Raw genomic sequence first — 19,120 nt, forward strand, 5'->3', positions numbered from 1 at the left:
AAAAAAAAAAACCTAAAAAAAACCCTGTTCCTTTGTAACTCCTTGGCACCCCCTCAAATCCTGCACCCGGGGCGCATGCCCCCTTAGCCCCCCCCTAGTTACGGCCCTGGTTGGGGTACAGGAATATGATGTAATAAAAGATAAAAAGAAAGTCAGGAACCACAGTGCTGGTAAGAAGGTGCTGTACTTACTGTCAGGAGGGGAGTAATTTAGGACAGGGCCACCCTGCAAACAGCAAGATCTCCAACAGAATACAAGACTAAAACCAGCGATAGTAATTTTTGTTGTATATTGTGACATTGATAGTTTTAGAGAGATAACATGTTATTTGTTTCCCCTCAGGGGAGTTTTGATCATGTCATCCACCCACTTCAGCTCATAAGGGTCCTTCATTGGTGGAGAAAAGGCAAGCATTAAAGTAATGATACAAGCCCTGTGGAAGAGGATTTGTAAAAGGTCTCTAAGGAAGAAAGACATTGATGACCAGAACACAAATGGGAAGACGAAGTGTAGAAATTTCAAAGTTGAAGGTATTGTTAATGGTAGAGGTTGCGAAAGGGTATCACAATTGGAGATCTGCATAAGGAGCTAGATCTGTCAGAAAGCTGATATAGTAGTAAGTTCAATAAGTGATAGTGGAGGTAGACATGACTGGAGGCAATGAGGGATTGTTCCAAAGAGGAGTAAGTCTTCAGGCCTGGGAGACAACTCGTATATGGTTATGGTAGTGGCATGTTTAAACAGCGACAAAGAAAAAGCCAGCAGGGAAGCCAGTATGTAAACCAGGTCTATGTTGAGGGTTTAACAAATAACTGCCTAAACCCTTGTATGAGGCAGAGACTGTCACAAAATATTCTATGTAGACAAAAGTGATTGGTCAAGTGAGCCAACCTGTAATATTTGAGGAAGTTGGGAACAATCGTCCCTTGTGAATAGGTATGAACAAAGGGGGTGATTCCGAGTTGTTTGCTCGCTAGCAGATTTTAGCAGCATTGCACATGCTAGGTCGCCGCCCTCTGGGAGTGTATCTTAGCTTAGCAGAATTGCGAACGAAAGATTAGCAGAATTGCAAATAGAAAATTCTTAGCAGTTTCTGAGTAGCTCCAGACCTACTCACAGATTGCGATCAGGTCAGTCCGTTCAGTTCCTGGTTTGACGTCACAAACACACCCTGCGTTCGGCCAGCCACTCCCCCGTTTCTCCAGACACTCCCGCGTTATTCCCTGACACGCCTGTGTTTTTCCGCACACTCCCTGAAAACGGCCAGTTTCCGCCCAGAAACACCCACTTCCTTTCAATCACACTCCGATCACTTCAACGATGAAAATTCTTCGTTCGGACGTGAGTAAATCTACTAAGTTTTGTGCTAAAATACTTAGTGCATGCGCACTGCGTAGCATGCGCATTTTTGCCTTAATCGTAGCATAGCGAAAATCGGCAACGAGCGAACAACTCGGAATGACCCCAAAAATGTCCAAGTATATGCAAGGTTTCCTTGCAGCGAGATGTGCAGGCTGGGACATGATTCAGGTGGGTTTGGTACAGAAGATTGGGAAGGACATTCATTTTTATGGAGACAATTCTGCTAGTCCTGGATATCAGAAGATTATTCCAATTGGCCAAGTTTTTAATAGCATCAAACTAGTATAGGAAGTTAGTAGCATATATTTAGCCATCAATTTTACTGAAGATGACACCTAAGTATTTCAATGTATGGGTTTACCACAGAAATCATAATTAGATGAAATCATTAGATATCCAGTTCTGGGTGACATTCGGTGGTAGGTTGAGGTCCAATATTTCAGATTTGGAAATATTAATATTTTAGTTAGAAACTCTACTAATGGAAGATAGCTTCCCGAGGAGGTTAGGGAAAGAGGATGGGTAATGGACAGCAGGACACCGTCCGCATATAGGGAAATTTTGTATTGTTGGGTCCATCCTTATTACCACTAATGTCAGGGTTTCAACCAGGGTGCTGTCTGTTCTGTAGGTTTCCTTCCACAGTGATAACATATACTGACCAGTTAACTGGCCCTAGAAATGAATGAGGAAAGAATATCACCCTTTCTTACAGTAAGAGTACAGATAAGCAAACCTTTCAAACCCTTTCCTCAAAATATTTGCCTTATTTTAAATGTGGCTGCAAAATGTAACATGTTTAACCAGCACAATTTGGCTGTATGTTGTAATTCATACCTAGAGTTGCAACCCAAGTAAAAAATTGACGACAGCTCTGCTCTTCAATGTACAAAGCCTTTCACACATCGGGGGTCATTCCGAGTTGATCACTCGCTAGCTAGTTTTAGCAGACGTGCAAACGCTATGCCGCCGCCCACTGGGGAGTGTATTTTAGTTTAGCAGGAGTGCGAATGCATGTGCAGCCGAGCTCTGCAAAAAACAGTTTGTGCAGTTTCTGAGTAGCTCTGAACCTACTCAGCGCTTGCGATCACTTCAGCCTATTCGTGTTCGGATTTGACGTCATACACCCGCCCAGCGACCGCCCAGCCACGCCTGCGTTTTTTCAGACACGCTTGTGTTTTTGCAAACACTCCCTGAAAATGGTCAGTTGACACCCAGAAACGCCCCCTTCCTGTCAATCTTCTTGCAGCCGTCAGTGCGAAGGAAAACTTCACTAGAACCTGAGCACAACCACAAAGAGTTTTGTACCCGTATTGCTGGCCATACGCATGCGCATAAATAGTTTTTTCACCTGATCGCTGCGCTGCGAAAATCGGCAGCGAGCGATCAATTTGGAGTGACCCCCATCATCCCTTGCTGCAGGCCAGGGTACCTGGTAGCTAGAGCTATAGAATAATAATTAATGGTAAAATTAGTCTTAAGGACTCTAGACCACCAGTGATGTATTTGTGTTTGCGTGTATATAAACCAGGGGTGAACCGAGAACAGAAAGAGGCCTTGTAGAAATTTGTAGAAGTGGCCTCACATGGGTAGTACAAGAGGTATACCGTATAACCATGGTAGCAGTTCCACCCCTCACATGTCAACAAATAAAACAGGCCCCATGTGCACGTTAGCCACCGGGAACCTTCCCAGTGAACCTTATGGCCAATCTGCCCTTGAAATTATGAACACATTACTGTTTCAAGTACAGGTTGAGTATCCCATATCCAAATATTCCGAAATACGGAATATTCCAAAATACAGAATTTTTTGAGTGAGAGTGAGATAGTGAAAGCTTTGTTTTCTGATGGATCAATGTACACAAACTTTGTTTAATACACAAAGTTATAAAAAAATATTGGCTAAAATGTCCTTCAGGCTGTGTGTATAAGGTGTATATGTAACATAAATGCATTCTGTGCTTAGATTTAGGTCCCATCACCATGATATCTCATTATGGTATGCAATTATTCCAAAATACGGAAAAATCCGATATCCAAAATACCTCTGGTCCCAAGCATTTTGGTTAAGGGATACTCAACCTGTACTATGCCATTTCAGCCTTAGTCGGTGACTATAAATAGGGTGTCTATTTACACAGATGGAGATAAAGCAGGCGAAGATAAAGTACCAGACAATCAGCTCCTAACTGTCATTTTTTAAACAAAGCCTGTGACATGGAAGTTAGGAGTTAGTTGGTTGGCTGTTACTTTATCTCCAACCAAGGCATAATAAATAGACCCCTAGAAGCTCTCCAGAGATGGCATTATAATAAAGATGGAGGTACTTCTTAACTACGAACTGAATGTTCTTATTTTTTATAGTTTTTGATATATTGTGCTATATGCAGTCATATTGAATTATAATCACTATTTACAATACATGATGATTTTTGCCTGTTTAATGGTGGTTTCAGTAAATCATTATCTGGTATGAAGGTAAATTTGTTTTGACCTTTGACCCCCTCCTCTTCGGCTACTGAGGCTCCAGTACAGGTCTAAAGCTGCCCATACACCTACAGATGTCCGATCTGGCTGGTTGGAATGAAAATCTGGTAATGTATGGGAGCAAAAGACAATTGACCATTTGCTCCTAAATGCTGTAAAACTGACAAAAATGATCGTTCAGACAAATTGGTTAAAATCAAATGGATTTAACCAATTTGTCTGATTGACCATTTTTGTCTATTTTCCAGTGTATATGTGTGCATATATTACCAGATTTTCGTTCTAACCAACCAGATCGGACAATGGTGGTTGTTCGCTCGGTAATTTTCTTCGCATCGCAGCGATTTTCCGCTAATTGCGCATGCGCAATGTTCGCACTGCGACTGCGCCAAGTAAATTTGCTAAGAAGGTTGGTATTTTACTCACGGCATTACGAGGTTTTTTCTTCGTTCTGGTGATCGTTGTGTGATTGACAGGAAGTGGGTGTTTCTGGGCGGAAACTGGCCGTTTTATGGGAGTGTGTGAAAAACCGCTGCCGTTTCTGGGAAAAACGCGGGAGTGTCTGGAGAAATGGGGGAGTGTCTGGGCGAACGCTGGGTGTGTTTGTGACGTCAAACCAGGAACAAAACTGACTGAACTGATCGTAGTGGCAGAGTAAGTGTCGAGCTACTCAGAAACTGCTAAGAAATTTCTATTTGCAATTTAGAGAATCTTTCGTTCGCAATTTTGCTAAGCTAAGATTCACTCCCAGTAGGCGGCGGCTTAGCGTGTGCAATGCTGCTAAAAGTAGCTTGCGAGCGAACAACTCGGAATGAGGGCCAATAAATCTTTAGGTGTATGGCCAGCTTTATTCTTTACATCAGGTGTCTTAGCTTCCTCCATGGTATAGTTGGGGGTATTTAAACTGTATGTTGTACAGAAAGCGTTGCCATGCTGCATGTGTGTCTATAAGAGATGTTATATCTTCAGTGTCCTTGTATGTCTATTTGAAATGCTGGGTGTTTGGACGGGTGCATAAAATAAACAAATAAAAGGGCAACCCCTACCTTGGAGAAGAGGCTACCTAGGAGTACAAAATAGACATTTATAGCTGGAAGGAATCCGAAAGAACATACAGAATCTGCTGTCTATAGAAAGCCTTGCTCCATAGCTGCTGTCCTCAGTGCTGATCTACTTTGATTTACTTGTCTGCTGACAATGGGTGACCTTTAACCCAGGTCACTGACAAGATGGTGAATAAAGAGAGAGGATGAAAGAGGTCGGCTCAGTGCAGCAGCTGGATAGCTGGGGAATGGCTGATGAAACACACAGATCAGATTGATAAATTATCCTCTCACTTTGTCATCTGGCTGCTAAGACTGAGGACATAGAACCAATTCTCTATGGCTCATTTACTAACATTATATTTACGTGCAGAATTCCTACTGAATCACAGCAACCAATCAGCGACTATCTTTCATCCATCTAGTACAAGTTCTAAAACGTGATTTGATTAGTTGTTGCGCTTTATTGCAAATTTTGCACCTACTTGCAATCTTCGTTTAGTGTGTGTGTGTGTGTGTGTGTGTGTGTGTGTGTGTGTGTGTGTGTGTGTGTATGGATGTGTGTAGGAAGAGTGGTAGGTGTCCCTAGCAGATCTTATTTTACTGCAGCACCAGAGGAGAATAACCAGCACATGTGGGAGCATTTTTATCTTTGTACTTTTTAAAGGCACCTGTATTCAGGGACGGATCTAGATTTTTCTTTAGGGGGGGCGGTTTACTGTTTAATCTTGACTCCTCCCTCTACAGTCCCAACTCCTCCCATCTGCAATCCTAACTCCTCCTCTCTCAATTCTGACTGAACTTTTTGAGTGAGACTGAGATAGAGCTTTGTGATTGTTCTATGTACATGTGACTGTGCTATGGGGTAATTGTATTTATTAACCCTAGTACCCACACACCAGCAAGTTAGGGGCAAATGCTCTGTAACCCTTGCTCTCCTGGCTCCTCTGTGCTGCTGTGGTATAGGCTGCAGCACATCATTCTGCCTCAGGCTCTCCCAGGAGAGCTCTCTTCTGCTCAAAAGTGGGCGTGGCTATTACTGTTAGGGGGGGCGGTCGCCACCTTCGCCACCCCTAGATCCGGCCCTGCCTGTATTCAGTATTATCTACCGCTCCAGGGCACTGGGTGCAAGGATAGGTAATGGTTCTTCTTCTTTGATTACATTTTATTTTGTACAGAGGAACATAAAGCAGCAAGAAAACAGACTGAACACGGTGATTTGCAGTATTCCGCAGATCTTACAACTGAAACCTTTCATAGTTGGCTGGTGCATTGACAGAAAATTGTGTGCGCAGCAGAGAAGTTTGAGACAAGTCCTGAGCTGCATCCCACGTCTTTCTCCACCTCTGACGTCCCTGCCGCCCCCACCTATGATTTATGGAGCAAGCCCTGTGCTGTGGCAGATTCTGCTTGTTAAGACTTGTATCCCAGGAGAGTTTATTTTATAGGATTCTATGTTATGTACTTGCATTGTATCCTCTGATGGTTAATGCCATGTAATCTGATTCATTGAGGAGCTGTATGGAGATCACAGATACAGTGAACTGCACCCTTTAAACGCCATTATGTAAATTCCCTTTTATCCAGGATTTTCCACTTCTGCACAGAGAGAGCAGAGTCTGCTTTCGAAAGCTTGTGTCATAGACTTTACAGCCGGGTAGGTGCATCTATATATGTGTTGCCCACAGCCGGAGATTACACACTCTCAGAAGATGAGCTGTACAACCCATTGCATGCTCTCTTTTTTAGTTTCGAATTCAGTAAAAGGAATAGATTCCTGCTAAGCCACATATACTTTAAAGTTTTCCAATCACTAAGGGGCAAGTTTATTACCCCCATAATTTGCCCTGATAATTGTCCTTTATTATTGCCACATATAGATGGAGCCACACTCACCTTGGCTTCTCTGCTGCGCCTGGGTGCACCATGGTTTATTAGCATAAGCCTTTCATCTATTGTTCTCAGCTGCAATACAATACAGAGAGAACAATACAGTAGGGGATTACCGTATTTGCCGGCGTATAAGGCGACTGGGCGTATAAGACGACCCCCCAACATTTCCACTCAAAACATAGAGTTTGTTATGTATTCGCCATATAAGACTACCCCTGCCGTCTCCCTGTCACTAGCAGCTGTCTGGTCCGCCCTTGAATCCATATTATGGATACCTGTAGTACCAGTATTAACCCACCACATAAAGTTGTAAGCCCCCCTCACCTGCAGCTTCCCTGCAGTGCTGCCGCTGTCCCCCCTGCCTAAGCCGCTGTGTCCCCCCCCCCCTTCTTATGCATACCTTGATACTCCAAATCTCTTATACTGTAAGAGACATGTCAGTGCTGCCGCTGTCCGCTGTCCTCCCTGCCTAACCGCCTGTCACTGCTGAATGTCGGCTCCTGCTCAGTGACATGAGCCGGGTGCTGCACTGTAACAATACGTGCAGCACCTGGCTCCTGTCCCTGTGTAGGAGCCGGACTTCACACAGCTTCACCCGCCGGCAGCGCCGTACACTCACCGTACACTCACACAGGTGAGATAGAGGCACTTCACGGGGGAAGTGGGGGGGGCAGCCAACATCATCTTCTTAACCCCCTGGATTGCTGAAAACGGGGGTCCGCCCGTGAGGCCACGCCCCCTTATGCTAGGCCACGCCCCTGTTTCGCGACTTCCCGCACCGGGTGTATAAGACGACTTCCCGCCCGGCGTATAAGACGACCCCCGGCGTATAAGACGACCCCCCCGCTTGGAGGCATGTTTTTCAGGGGGAAAAAGTCGTCTTATACGCCGGCAAATACGGTAAGTCATTACAGCAGGGGATTACGTCTGACTGCCCCGGCTCAATTAATCCTATTAAAGGCAAAGATGAAGAGGGCTCCATCTGTAATTGAACACTATGAATTTATTTTTCGGGGCTATTTTATGAACATTCTCTTGCCATGACAGTGGCTTCCATAAGAACCTATCCCAGCAAAGAGTTGAAAGTAAAATTATAGCAAACATTATCACTTTACAGCCAGGTTTGGACCCAGCTTGTCTAATGTGCATGCACAGGCATTGGCTTTCGCTCTGGAAAGATCTTGCAACTGAAAGTAATGGTGACTGCTGATGTGATCAGAAATATAGGGACCTTCTCAGATGTATCCTGATATTTGCTGTGGAACTCATTATGAAATAGCCCCCATACCTAAATATTGTGGAAGTCCTTAGAAAATGGCAATTTTTAGAGGACTGATAACAAAAAAACTTCAATAAAAGGCCCCTAAACCAGTGCTGATTTCACCCAGCGGTGTAATGGGCAATCTAACTAGATTTGGCATGCATTCCAAATCTAGAGTCAGGGATAGTGGTGCGTGGGACCGCGCATCGCTATCACTATGGGCATACACATGGAGAGATCCGTGCTTAATTTCTAAGCAATCTAGTCAGTCAGATTGCTTAGAATTTAAGCATGGATCTCTCTGTGTGTAACCCCCTTTAGGGTTAGGCTGTGGGGGAAGGGAGGATTAGGTTTAGGCTGCGGGCAGGAAGGGGGGTTATGTTTAGACACCACCAGGGAGGGTTAGGGATAGCCTTGGGAGGGGGCATTGGGGTAAGGTAACTATACTTACCTTACCCGTGTCGAGGTTCTAGTCTCCGGAATGTCGCAGACGGTCTTCTGAGCACCCACATCCTGAACGCTGGCAGAAGTGGCACTGTGTAGTTTTCCACACATAGATAAATTAATCAGATTCAAACAATGTCGTACAGAAAGAAGTTATACTATACAGTTATCTCTTGTTACAGAATATAACCGCCATTTAAACCATTATCTGGGATATAATTCACACCAGCGGCCTGATTCTAAATCATACGTGACTGGAAATGCCTACGGATTTTGCAGATATCTGCATGGGCCATAGAAATAAATTGCTGCATGTACATGTGCCGGACAGAGATTGCAAGTGTGTATGGTTTGATCCATCAGCCGATGGAGCAATCGTTCAGTGAAATGGGCGTTTCTGACTTCTGTGCTCGTTCATTGTGTGCAGACCCAGATGAGACACCTGTTTCTGACGCACCTTTTGCACCCTGCATGTGGTGTGTGAAAGTCCCAACATCGACGATAACAGCTGCATATGGAACAGTGGGCGGGATGGACTCCCGGATGCATAGATATTCTGGATATATGGGCAGATCCAAGAGACTCATCGTGGGTGGGAGGGCTCGCGGGTGGCGAGGTACGTTCCGGACGGCTTGAGTTTGGCATCAGACTATGCAGTATGACCTCTGACATCATGTCACGCTACGCCAGGTGCTGGGAGGAGGAAGCCGGGCAGCGTCTGAGTCTCCTGAGGACACTGAACGCTGCCCAGCATTAAAAAAAACAATGGGGCGGGTAAATACCGCAATCCCTGTGATTGGAGCTTCCAGTCCTGGGATTGGCCTCCCTAGTATGGTAGACTGCAAACAGTAAGGAGCAGCGTAGATGGGGCAATTACTGTGTTTCTAAAAGTGCTTATGCAGCATACCTCTCATAGCTCTAGAAGGCCGTGTCTTCTCTCTGCCACATTACAGTTTTTGGACCGCAGTCATACAGTTTTCTCTGTACCATAAAGTAGTTTGCTATCAGCTGGCTGACCGTAACATGACACATTAATTAGTGTTTCCTGTTGAATTCAGAGATTAATTCTCACACATTGTACTCAGGCGTCAATTACTTAGATGATGTTGTCACAACATCTCTCCGCTAATCCCACTGAGTGGTTTTCTGGTGGGTCCCTGAGGTCACTGGTGCCATGTCTTGGCCTCTGTATAGACAGTAATAGGGTTGGGTGCCGTGTACTATCTGCATACTAGTGGTGCCCTACTATACATCTGTTTGAGTCTGAGCCACTGACATTCATTACAGATAACTCATATTGCCCTGTATGATAGTATACCATGTTTATTTTGCATCACAATACATTTCACAGTGGATGGCGCCTATTTTTGCACTGTGCATATTTCGTATCCAAATGCATGCATACAGTATATACTGGTGATGACTAGTGGTACACATATCAGTTGTATGAAAGAGTTCCACTATGTGGAAACAAAGAGCGCCAGCATTTAAACTGCTTTATTATAATTTATCTGAAACAACACATATATATGTATAAAAATGTTGATATAATACATATAAAAAATATATATATATTATAACCGGCTGGTATAAATATCTCCAAACGAGACCTTTTAATAAAACGGATTTTTTTTCCGAGCATGCTCATTCCAAAAGTGCTGCTTATATTTTTCTTAACAGCAGAGACACTTCTTTAATAATGTTAAAAGTCACTGTGTCCGTTAGCATAAATATGCACACATGTCAGCCCTGGCCGCACAGTGACAGGTGAGGAGTTGTATCTGCAGCTGAAGAGGTGTAACTGGCATATGCAACTTTGGGGGTTGGTATAGTATGTATACATTCAATATGCTGACAGTAATTAGATTGACAGGAAAATGTGGACATGTCGTTATGTCAGCATTGGACATGTCGACATGTTCATAATATTGACACCCAGCATGTTGATACTGATGTAATTTCCCTTCTTCTCCTTCTGTCCTTGTGCTTTATTGTATATCTTCCCTTCTCCCCAGTATTCCCCTCTAATTGTTCCCCTTTCCTTTCTTTTCTCTAATTAATATTTTTTCCTTCTATTGTGGCAATATACTTAATAGTTGGTAATTTTACATACACAGAGAGTGAGTAACGTTATTGTAAATGTATTGTTGTTTTTGCACTTTATGAGGAGTATTCAATGCTTGTCGGATCCTTTCCGACGGAAAGGATCTGACAATGCAGTATTCAATGATCGGACAAATCTGACAGGATTTAGCCGATCCCGACAATGGGGGTAATTCCAAGTTCATCGCAGCAGGATTTTTGTTAGCAATTGGGCCAAACCATGTGCACTGCAGGGGAGGCAGATATAACATGTGCAGAGAGAGTTATATTTGGGTGTGGTGAGTTCAATTTGCAATCTAAATTGCAGTGTAAAAATAAAGCAGCCAGTATTTACCCTGCACAGAAATAAAATAACCCACCCAAATCTAACTCTTTCTGCACATGTTATATATCTGCCTCCCCTGCAGTGCACATGGTTTTGCCGAATTGCTATCAAAAATCCTGCTGCGATCAACTTGGAATTACCCCCAATGCCAATCCAACTTTTTTTTAGTCGTATTGACATTGTTGGAAACGGGGCTAAAACCTGTCAGATTTTAGCTGCAAATCCGACAAAAGACGTGGATACGCGGCTTAACCGCCGATCCACGTGTTTTCCAACAAGTCAGAATTCCTGACTTGTCGGAAAAATGGAGGGAGGATTGAATAAGTCGGAACACTTTCCGACCTAAGAAAGTCGGAAGCTGCCATCTTTCCGACAAGACGGCAGTTTCCGACAAGCATTGAATACTGCCATATACCTTTATCCAATAGATATGTTGTGCACACCTGAATATATAGTAATTTATTTTTTTACATTTTAACACATCTGGGCTAATATAATAGGGTGTGAGACTGACCATATTTTTAAAGCAGCAATCATTTACAAGTCTAAACAAACCTGGCAGTGGAGGCATGGCCATGATGATGGGATCGTGCAGACACCTCAACACCCACAGCCTCCTGCACTGCATCATGCCCCCTCTCCTGCCCTAGGTCAAACTACACCTCCAGTATGGCCCACCGCCGTATTGTACCTATAGGGGGGCATTCAATTATCTGCGATAAATTACCGCTGCTAATTGATACCTAGGGGGTAATTCAATTGATGCTGATAGCTGGCATTTTCTGGGATTTTGTTTCACCTGGCAAGAGAAACAAAATCTGTGATATGTATCTTCTCAATAATACACAATTGTAAAAACACAGGGATCAAGAATAAGTTTCCGGATCCCTGCATTTTTGCACGAAAACTGGTATATTTAACTGTAAAATAAAAGTACATTAATTGAATTGCCCGAAAAAAAACATTGGGCAAAAAATAGTGGAAAAGTTGTTTTTTTCCCCTCAATTTTTTGCAGTAATATTTACCATGGCTAATTGAATTCCTCTCATAGTATGTTTTTTAAACTCATCTCTCAAAAAGAGGGGTCTCAGGATCAAAATGTGTCAGGGGCCTAATGAGTGTTATTGTGGAACTGGTCATACCTGTTACCTTGGGTAATAGACTGATTTGATATATAAGCTGTATAAATATCCATGTAAAGTATGTGCAGTGTGTGTACATCGGTTGAGCCATAGGCCCTTACTCTCATCTCCTGGTTCCCAGAATTGAAAGGTTGTGAGTAGTTACCCATTAAACCATCCCTCTCGCTCCCACTCTCTCTGCGTGAGAGATCAATGACACAGGCCTGTTTTCCAGTTCATTACAGACCAGCAGGAGACACATTTGATTTGCACGGCCTAGTTGACATGCAGCTTTTACTCTCTCTCTTTTTCTACCACCCACACCTTCTCTCTCGCCTTCATTATCCACAAAACTGCTCATTTTATGATCTCTACAGGATTTATCTTTAACAGGATGAATAATGGATATAATTTGCCCATTAAAATAAAATGTGCTTTAGCAAGTTGCACTATTAGCTTTCTACACCTGGAGATGTGGATTGAGACCTGATAGTTAACTGATTTACCATAAGATCATATAAATGTAAGGGAGGAACACCCATTGGAGATACAGTATGGCCAATTTTGAGTAGGTAGCATTTTCAGAAAACCTCCAAAGACGCAGCAGGTTTTAAAAGCACTGCCCAGTAAATTTAGAACTTGGAGTAAATTTGGAAATCTGTATACACAATGTAGCCACTGAATTCCTCTGAGGTAGGTGCTGTATGACCCTATTGGTGCATAAATCCCTATTATATTTATGACTCATTATAGTGCTAAACTTTTTGTATTAATTATATATATATATGCATAATCCCTATTATATTTCTGAATCATTATAGTGCTAATATATTTTATAGAAACAATATTTCTAGCTGATAAAGGTAAACGTTCATATCAGAGGCGGAACTAACATTGGTGCAGCAGGTGCATTGCACCGGGCCCCCTGAGGACTATGCGGATCACTGCGGACCAGGCCAGCAATGATTTATCTGCTGCCCAACCCCCCCCCCCTACCCCCAGACCATTTTTAACAATGTCAGGGTGGGTTCCACTGCTTGTGGGACCTGCCCCTCACTTTAGGTAGGCAGGGCTGACCTTGTGTGTGCCAGTATGATAGTAGAGACCTGGCACCTATCAGCGCTGATGATCACAGCCACACACGGTATCCAATTAACAGACAGCTGTACGTTATTTCTGATTCACTGCTGTCTGTGAATTAAAGGCAACTCACACCCAGTGTAACTGGCAGTGCCAGAGTCTGCCTGACCGAGTGCCAAACTAAGGAACGCAACTGGGCAGGGGCCCCTGTCACAGAGCAGAAGCCGCTGTGTTCCTGCCCAAACAAAGGCACGTACCACCTGTCCGCCGCACAGGACATTGAGCTTGTACCCCTGTCACCCACTGTCTCTCCCTGTCACCCACTGTCTCTCTCTGTCAGCCACCGCCACCCATCCCCTGCCTTCCGCCATCCCCCACTTCCTCCCAGCCTTACGCTGTCACCCTCTGCCTCTCTCTGTCATGCACTGCCATGTGGGAGAACTGTGGTTAGGGTGGAGGGGAAAATTCTATATTTACACCTGGGCCCACCACTCACAAGTTCCGCCACTGGTTCATATCTATTTTGCCAATTCTTCTACGCTCAGGACAGATAATGTTATAGAAATAACCTATCACTTTTCTCTGACGTCCTAGTGGATGCTGGGACTCCGTAAGGACCATGGGGAATAGCGGCTCCGCAGGAGACAGGGCACAAAATAAAAGCTTAAGGATCAGGTGGTGTGCACTGGCTCCTCCCCCTATGACCCTCCTCCAAGCCTCAGTTAGATTTTTGTGCCCGGCCGAGAAGGGTGCAATCTAGGTGGCTCTCCTGAGCTGCTTAGAATAAAAGTTTAGTTTAGGTTTTTTTATTTTCAGTGAGTCCTGCTGGCAACAGGCTCACTGCATCGTGGGACTAAGGGGAGAAGAAACGGACTCACCTGAGTGCAGAGTGGATCGGGTTTCTTAGGCTACTGGACATTAGCTCCAGAGGGACGATCACAGGTTCAGCCTGGATGGGTCACCGGAGCCGCGCCGCCGTCCCCCTTACAGAGCCAGAAGAGACGAAGAGGTCCGGTGAAATCGGCGGCAGAAGACATCCTGTCTTCAGTCTAAGGTAGCGCACAGCACCGCAGCTGTGCGCCATTGCTCTCAGCACACTTCACACTCCGGTCACTGAGGGTGCAGGGCGCTGGGGGGGAGCGCCCTGAGACGCAATATAACAGTATATACCTTAGGTGGCAAAAAGAATACATCACATATAGCTCCTGGGCTATATGGATGTATTTTAACCCCTGCCATTTTTACACAAAAAAGCGGGAGATAAGGACGTCGTGAAGGGGCGGAGCCTATCTCCTCAGCACACAAGCGCCATTTTCCCTCACAGCTCCGCTGGAAGGACGGCTCCCTGACTCTCCCCTGCAGTCCTGCTTCAGAATCAGGGTAAAAAAGAGAAGGGGGGGCATTTTTGGCAGCAAATAACGATAATAACAGCAGCTATAAGGGAATAACACTTATATAAGGTTATCCCTGTATATATATATAGCGCTGGGTGTGTGCTGGCAGACTCTCCCTCTGTCTCTCCAAAGGGCTAAGTGGGGTCCTGTCCTCTATCAGAGCATTCCCGGTGTGTGTGCTGTGTGTTGGTACGCGTGTGTCGACATGTATGAGGAGGAAAATGATGTGGAGGCGGAGCAGTTGCCTGTGTTGGTGATGTCACCCCCTAGGGAGTCGACACCTGACTGGATGATTGTATTTAAACAATTAAGTGATAATGTCAGCAATTTGCAAAAAACTGTTGACGACATGAGACAGCCGGCAAATCAATTAGTGCCTGTCCAGGCGTCTCAGACACCGTCAGGGGCGCTAAAACGCCCGTTACCTCAGTGGGTCGACACAGACCCTGACACAGATACTGAGTCTAGTGTCGACGGTGACGAGACAAACGTAATGTCCAGTAGGGCCACATGTTACATGATCACGGCAATGAAAGAGGCATTGAACCTTTCTGACACTACAAGTACCACAAAGAAGGGTATTATGTGGGGTGTGAAAAAACTACCAATAGTTTTTCCTGAGTCAGAGGAAATAAATGAGGTGTGTGAAAAAGCGTGGGTTTCCCCCGATAAAAAACAGCTAATTTCTAAAAAATTATTAGCATTATATCCCTTCCCGCCAGAGGTTAGGGCGCGTTGGGAAACACCCCCTAGGGTAGATAAGGCGCTCACACGTTTATCTAAACAAGTAGCGTTACCGTCTCCTGATACGGCCACCCTCAAAGAACCAGCTGATAGAAGGCTGGAAAATATCCTAAAAAGTATATACACACATACTGGTGTTATACTGCGACCAGCAATCGCCTCAGCCTGGATGTGCAGTGCTGGAGTCGCATGGTCGGATTCCCTGACTGAGAATATTGATACCCTGGATAGGGACAATATTTTGTTAACTATAGAACATTTAAAGGATGCATTACTATATATGCGTGATGCACAGAGGGATATTTGCACCCTGGCATCAAGAGTAAGTGCTATGTCCATCTCTGCTAGAAGAGCGTTATGGACGCGACAGTGGTCAGGGGATGCGGATTCCAAACGGCACATGGAAGTATTGCCGTATAAAGGGGAGGAGCTATTTGGGGCTGGTCTATCGGACCTGGTGGCCACGGCAACGGCTGGAAAATCCACCTTTTTACCCCAGGTCACTTCACATCAGCAGAAAAAGACACCGTCTTTTCAAACTCAGTCCTTTCGTTCCCATAAGTACAAGCGAGCAAAAGGCCACTCTTTTCTGCCCCGGGGCAGAGGAAGAGGAAAAAGACTGCACCATGCAGCCGCTTCCCAGGAGCAGAAGCCCTCCCCTGCTTCTGCCAAGTCTTCAGCATGACGCTGGGGCTTTACAAGCAGACTCAGATATGGTGGGGGCCCGTCTCAAGAATTTCAACGCGCAGTGGGCTCACTCGCAAGTGGATCCCTGGATTCTACAGGTAGTATCGCAGGGGTACAAACTGGAATTCGAGGCGTTTCCCCCTCGTCGCTTCCTGAAGTCTGCTTTACCAAAGTCTCCCTCCGACAGGGAGGCAGTTTTGGAAGCCATTCACATGCTGTATTCCCAGCAGGTGATAATCAAGGTACCCCTCCTGCAACAAGGAAAGGGGTATTATTCCACGCTGTTTGTGGTACCGAAGCCGGACGGCTCGGTGAGACCAATTTTAAATCTGAAATCCTTGAACACTTACATAAAAAGGTTCAAATTCAAGATGGAGTCACTCAGAGCAGTGATAGCGAACCTGGAAGAAGGGGACTATATGGTGTCTCTGTACATCAAAGATGCTTATCTCCACGTCCCAATATACCCTTCTCACCAAGGGTACCTCAGGTTTGTAGTACAAAACTGTCATTATCAGTTTCAGACGCTGCCGTTTGGATTGTCCACGGCACCTCGGGTCTTTACCAAGGTAATGGCCGAAATGATGATTCTTCTACGAAGAAAAGGCATTTTAATTATCCCTTACTTGGACGATCTCCTGATAAGGGCAAGATCCAGGGAACAGTTAGAAGTCGGAGTAGCACTATCTCAGGTAGTGTTACGTCAGCACGGGTGGATTCTAAATATTCCAAAATCGCAGCTGATTCCAACGACACGTCTACTGTTCCTAGGAATGATTCTGGACACAGTCCAGAAGAAGGTGTTTCTCCCGGAGGAGGAGGCCAGGGAGTTATCCGAGCTAGTCAGGAACCTCCTAAAACCAGGCCAGGTCTCAGTGCATCAGTGCACGAGGGTCCTGGGAAAAATGGTGGCTTCTTACGAAGCGATTCCATTCGGAAGATTCCATGCAAGAACGTTTCAGTGGGATCTACTGGACAAATGGTCCGGATCGCATCTGCAGATGCATCAGCGGATAACCCTGTCGCCAAGGACAAGGGTGTCTCTCCTGTGGTGGCTGCAGAGTGCTCATCTACTAGAGGGCCGCAGATTTGGCATTCAGGATTGGATCCTGGTAACCACGGATGCCAGCCTGAGAGGCTGGGGAGCAGTCACACAGGGAAGGAATTTCCAGGGCTTGTGGTCAAGCATGGAAACATCTCTTCATATAAACATTCTGGAACTAAGGGCCATTTACAATGCCCTAAGTCAAGCAAAACCTCTGCTTCAGGGTCAGGCGGTGTTGATCCAATCGGACAACATCACGTCAGTCGCCCACGTAAACAGACAGGGCGGCACGAGAAGCAGGAGGGCAATGGCAGAAGCTGCAAGGATTCTTCGCTGGGCGGAAAATCATGTGATAGCACTGTCAGCAGTGTTCATTCCGGGAGTGGACAACTGGGAAGCAGACTTCCTCAGCAGACACGACCTTCACCCGGGAGAGTGGGGACTTCACCCAGAAGTCTTCCACCTGATTGTAAACCGTTGGGAAAAACCAAAGGTGGACATGATGGCGTCACGTCTAAACAAAAAACTGGACAGATATTGCGCCAGGTCAAGGGACCCTCAGGCAATAGCAGTGGACGCTCTGGTAACGCCGTGGGTGTACCAGTCAGTGTATGTGTTCCCTCCTCTGCCTCTCATACCAAAAGTACTGAGAATCATAAGAAGGAGAGGAGTAAGAACTATACTCGTGGTTCCGGATTGGCCAAGAAGGACTTGGTACCCGGAACTTCAAGAGATGCTCACGGACGAACCGTGGCCTCTACCTCTAAGAAAGGACCTGCTACTGCAGGGGCCTTGTCTGTTCCAAGACTTACCGCGGCTGCGTTTGACGGCATGGCGGTTGAACGCCGGATCCTGAGGGAAAAAGGCATTCCAGAAGGAGTCATTCCTACTCTGGTCAAAGCCAGGAAGGACGTAACCGCAAAACATTATCACCGCATTTGGCGTAAATATGTTGCGTGGTGTGAGGCCAAGAGGGCCCCTACAGAGGAATTTCAACTGGGTCGTTTCCTTCATTTCCTGCAAACAGGACTGTCTATGGGCCTGAAATTAGGGTCCATTAAGGTTCAAATTTCGGCCCTGTCGATTTTCTTCCAGAAAGAACTGGCTTCAGTACCTGAAGTTCAGACATTTGTAAAAGGGGTGCTGCACATACAGCCTCCTTTTGTGCCTCCAGTGGCACCTTGGGATCTCAATGTGGTGTTGAGTTTTCTAAAGTCACATTGGTTTGAACCACTTTCCACTGTGGACTTAAAATATCTCACATGGATGGTGTCGATGCTGTTAGCCTTGGCTTCAGCCAGGCGTGTGTCAGAATTGGCGGCTTTATCATATAAAAGCCCTTACTTAATTTTTCATTCTGACAGGGCGGAATTGAGGACTCGTCCTCAATTTCTACCTAAGGTGGTTTCTGCATTTCACATGAACCAACCTATTGTGGTACCTGCGGCTACCAGGGACTTAGAGGACTCTAAGTTGCTTGACGTTGTCAGGGCCTTGAAAATATATGTTTCCAGGACGGCTGGAGTCAGAAAATCTGACTCGCTGTTTATCCTGTATGCACCCAACAAGCTGGGTGCTCCTGCTTCTAAGCAGACGATTGCTCGTTGGATTTGTAGTACAATTCAGCTTGCACATTCTGTGGCAGGATTGCCACAGCCAAAATCAGTAAAAGCCCATTCCACAAGGAAAGTGGGCTCATCTTGGGCGGCTGCCCGAGGGGTCTCGGCTTTACAACTTTGCCGAGCAGCTACTTGGTCAGGGGCAAACACGTTTGCTAAATTCTACAAATTTGATACCCTGGCTGAGGAGGACCTGGAGTTCTCTCATTCGGTGCTGCAGAGTCATCCGCACTCTCCCGCCCGTTTGGGAGCTTTGGTATAATCCCCATGGTCCTTACGGAGTCCCAGCATCCACTAGGACGTCAGAGAAAATAAGATTTTACTTACCGATAAATCTATTTCTCGTAGTCCGTAGTGGATGCTGGGCGCCCATCCCTAGTGCGGATTGTCTGCAATACTTGTATATAGTTATTGTTACAAAAATTCGGGTTATTATTGTTGTGAGCCATCTTTTCAGAGGCTCCCTTGCGTTTATCATACTGTTAACTGGGTTCAGATCACAAGTTGTAC

General features: G+C 45.4%; 1 protein-coding gene across 8 annotated transcripts in view; it reads left to right on the forward strand.

Annotated features, from left to right (window-relative positions):
- Positions 1-19,120, forward strand: part of RHBDL3 (rhomboid like 3) — a 146,541-nt gene that overhangs the window by 69,610 nt on the left and 57,811 nt on the right. For 4 of the 8 annotated variants that reach the window (XM_063960895.1, XM_063960897.1, XM_063960898.1 and 1 more), the window contains one exon: positions 343-530. The exons of the other annotated variants lie outside the window; for them this stretch is intronic. In XM_063960895.1, coding sequence (XP_063816965.1) covers positions 480-530 — 51 coding nt within the window. In that variant the 5' untranslated portion in view covers positions 343-479. The remainder of the gene's footprint in view (positions 1-342; positions 531-19,120) is intronic. 8 annotated transcript variants of the gene reach the window in all.

This window comes from Pseudophryne corroboree, chromosome 3 (genome assembly GCF_028390025.1).
Source record: "Pseudophryne corroboree isolate aPseCor3 chromosome 3, aPseCor3.hap2, whole genome shotgun sequence".
NCBI lineage: Eukaryota > Metazoa > Chordata > Amphibia > Anura > Myobatrachidae > Pseudophryne > Pseudophryne corroboree.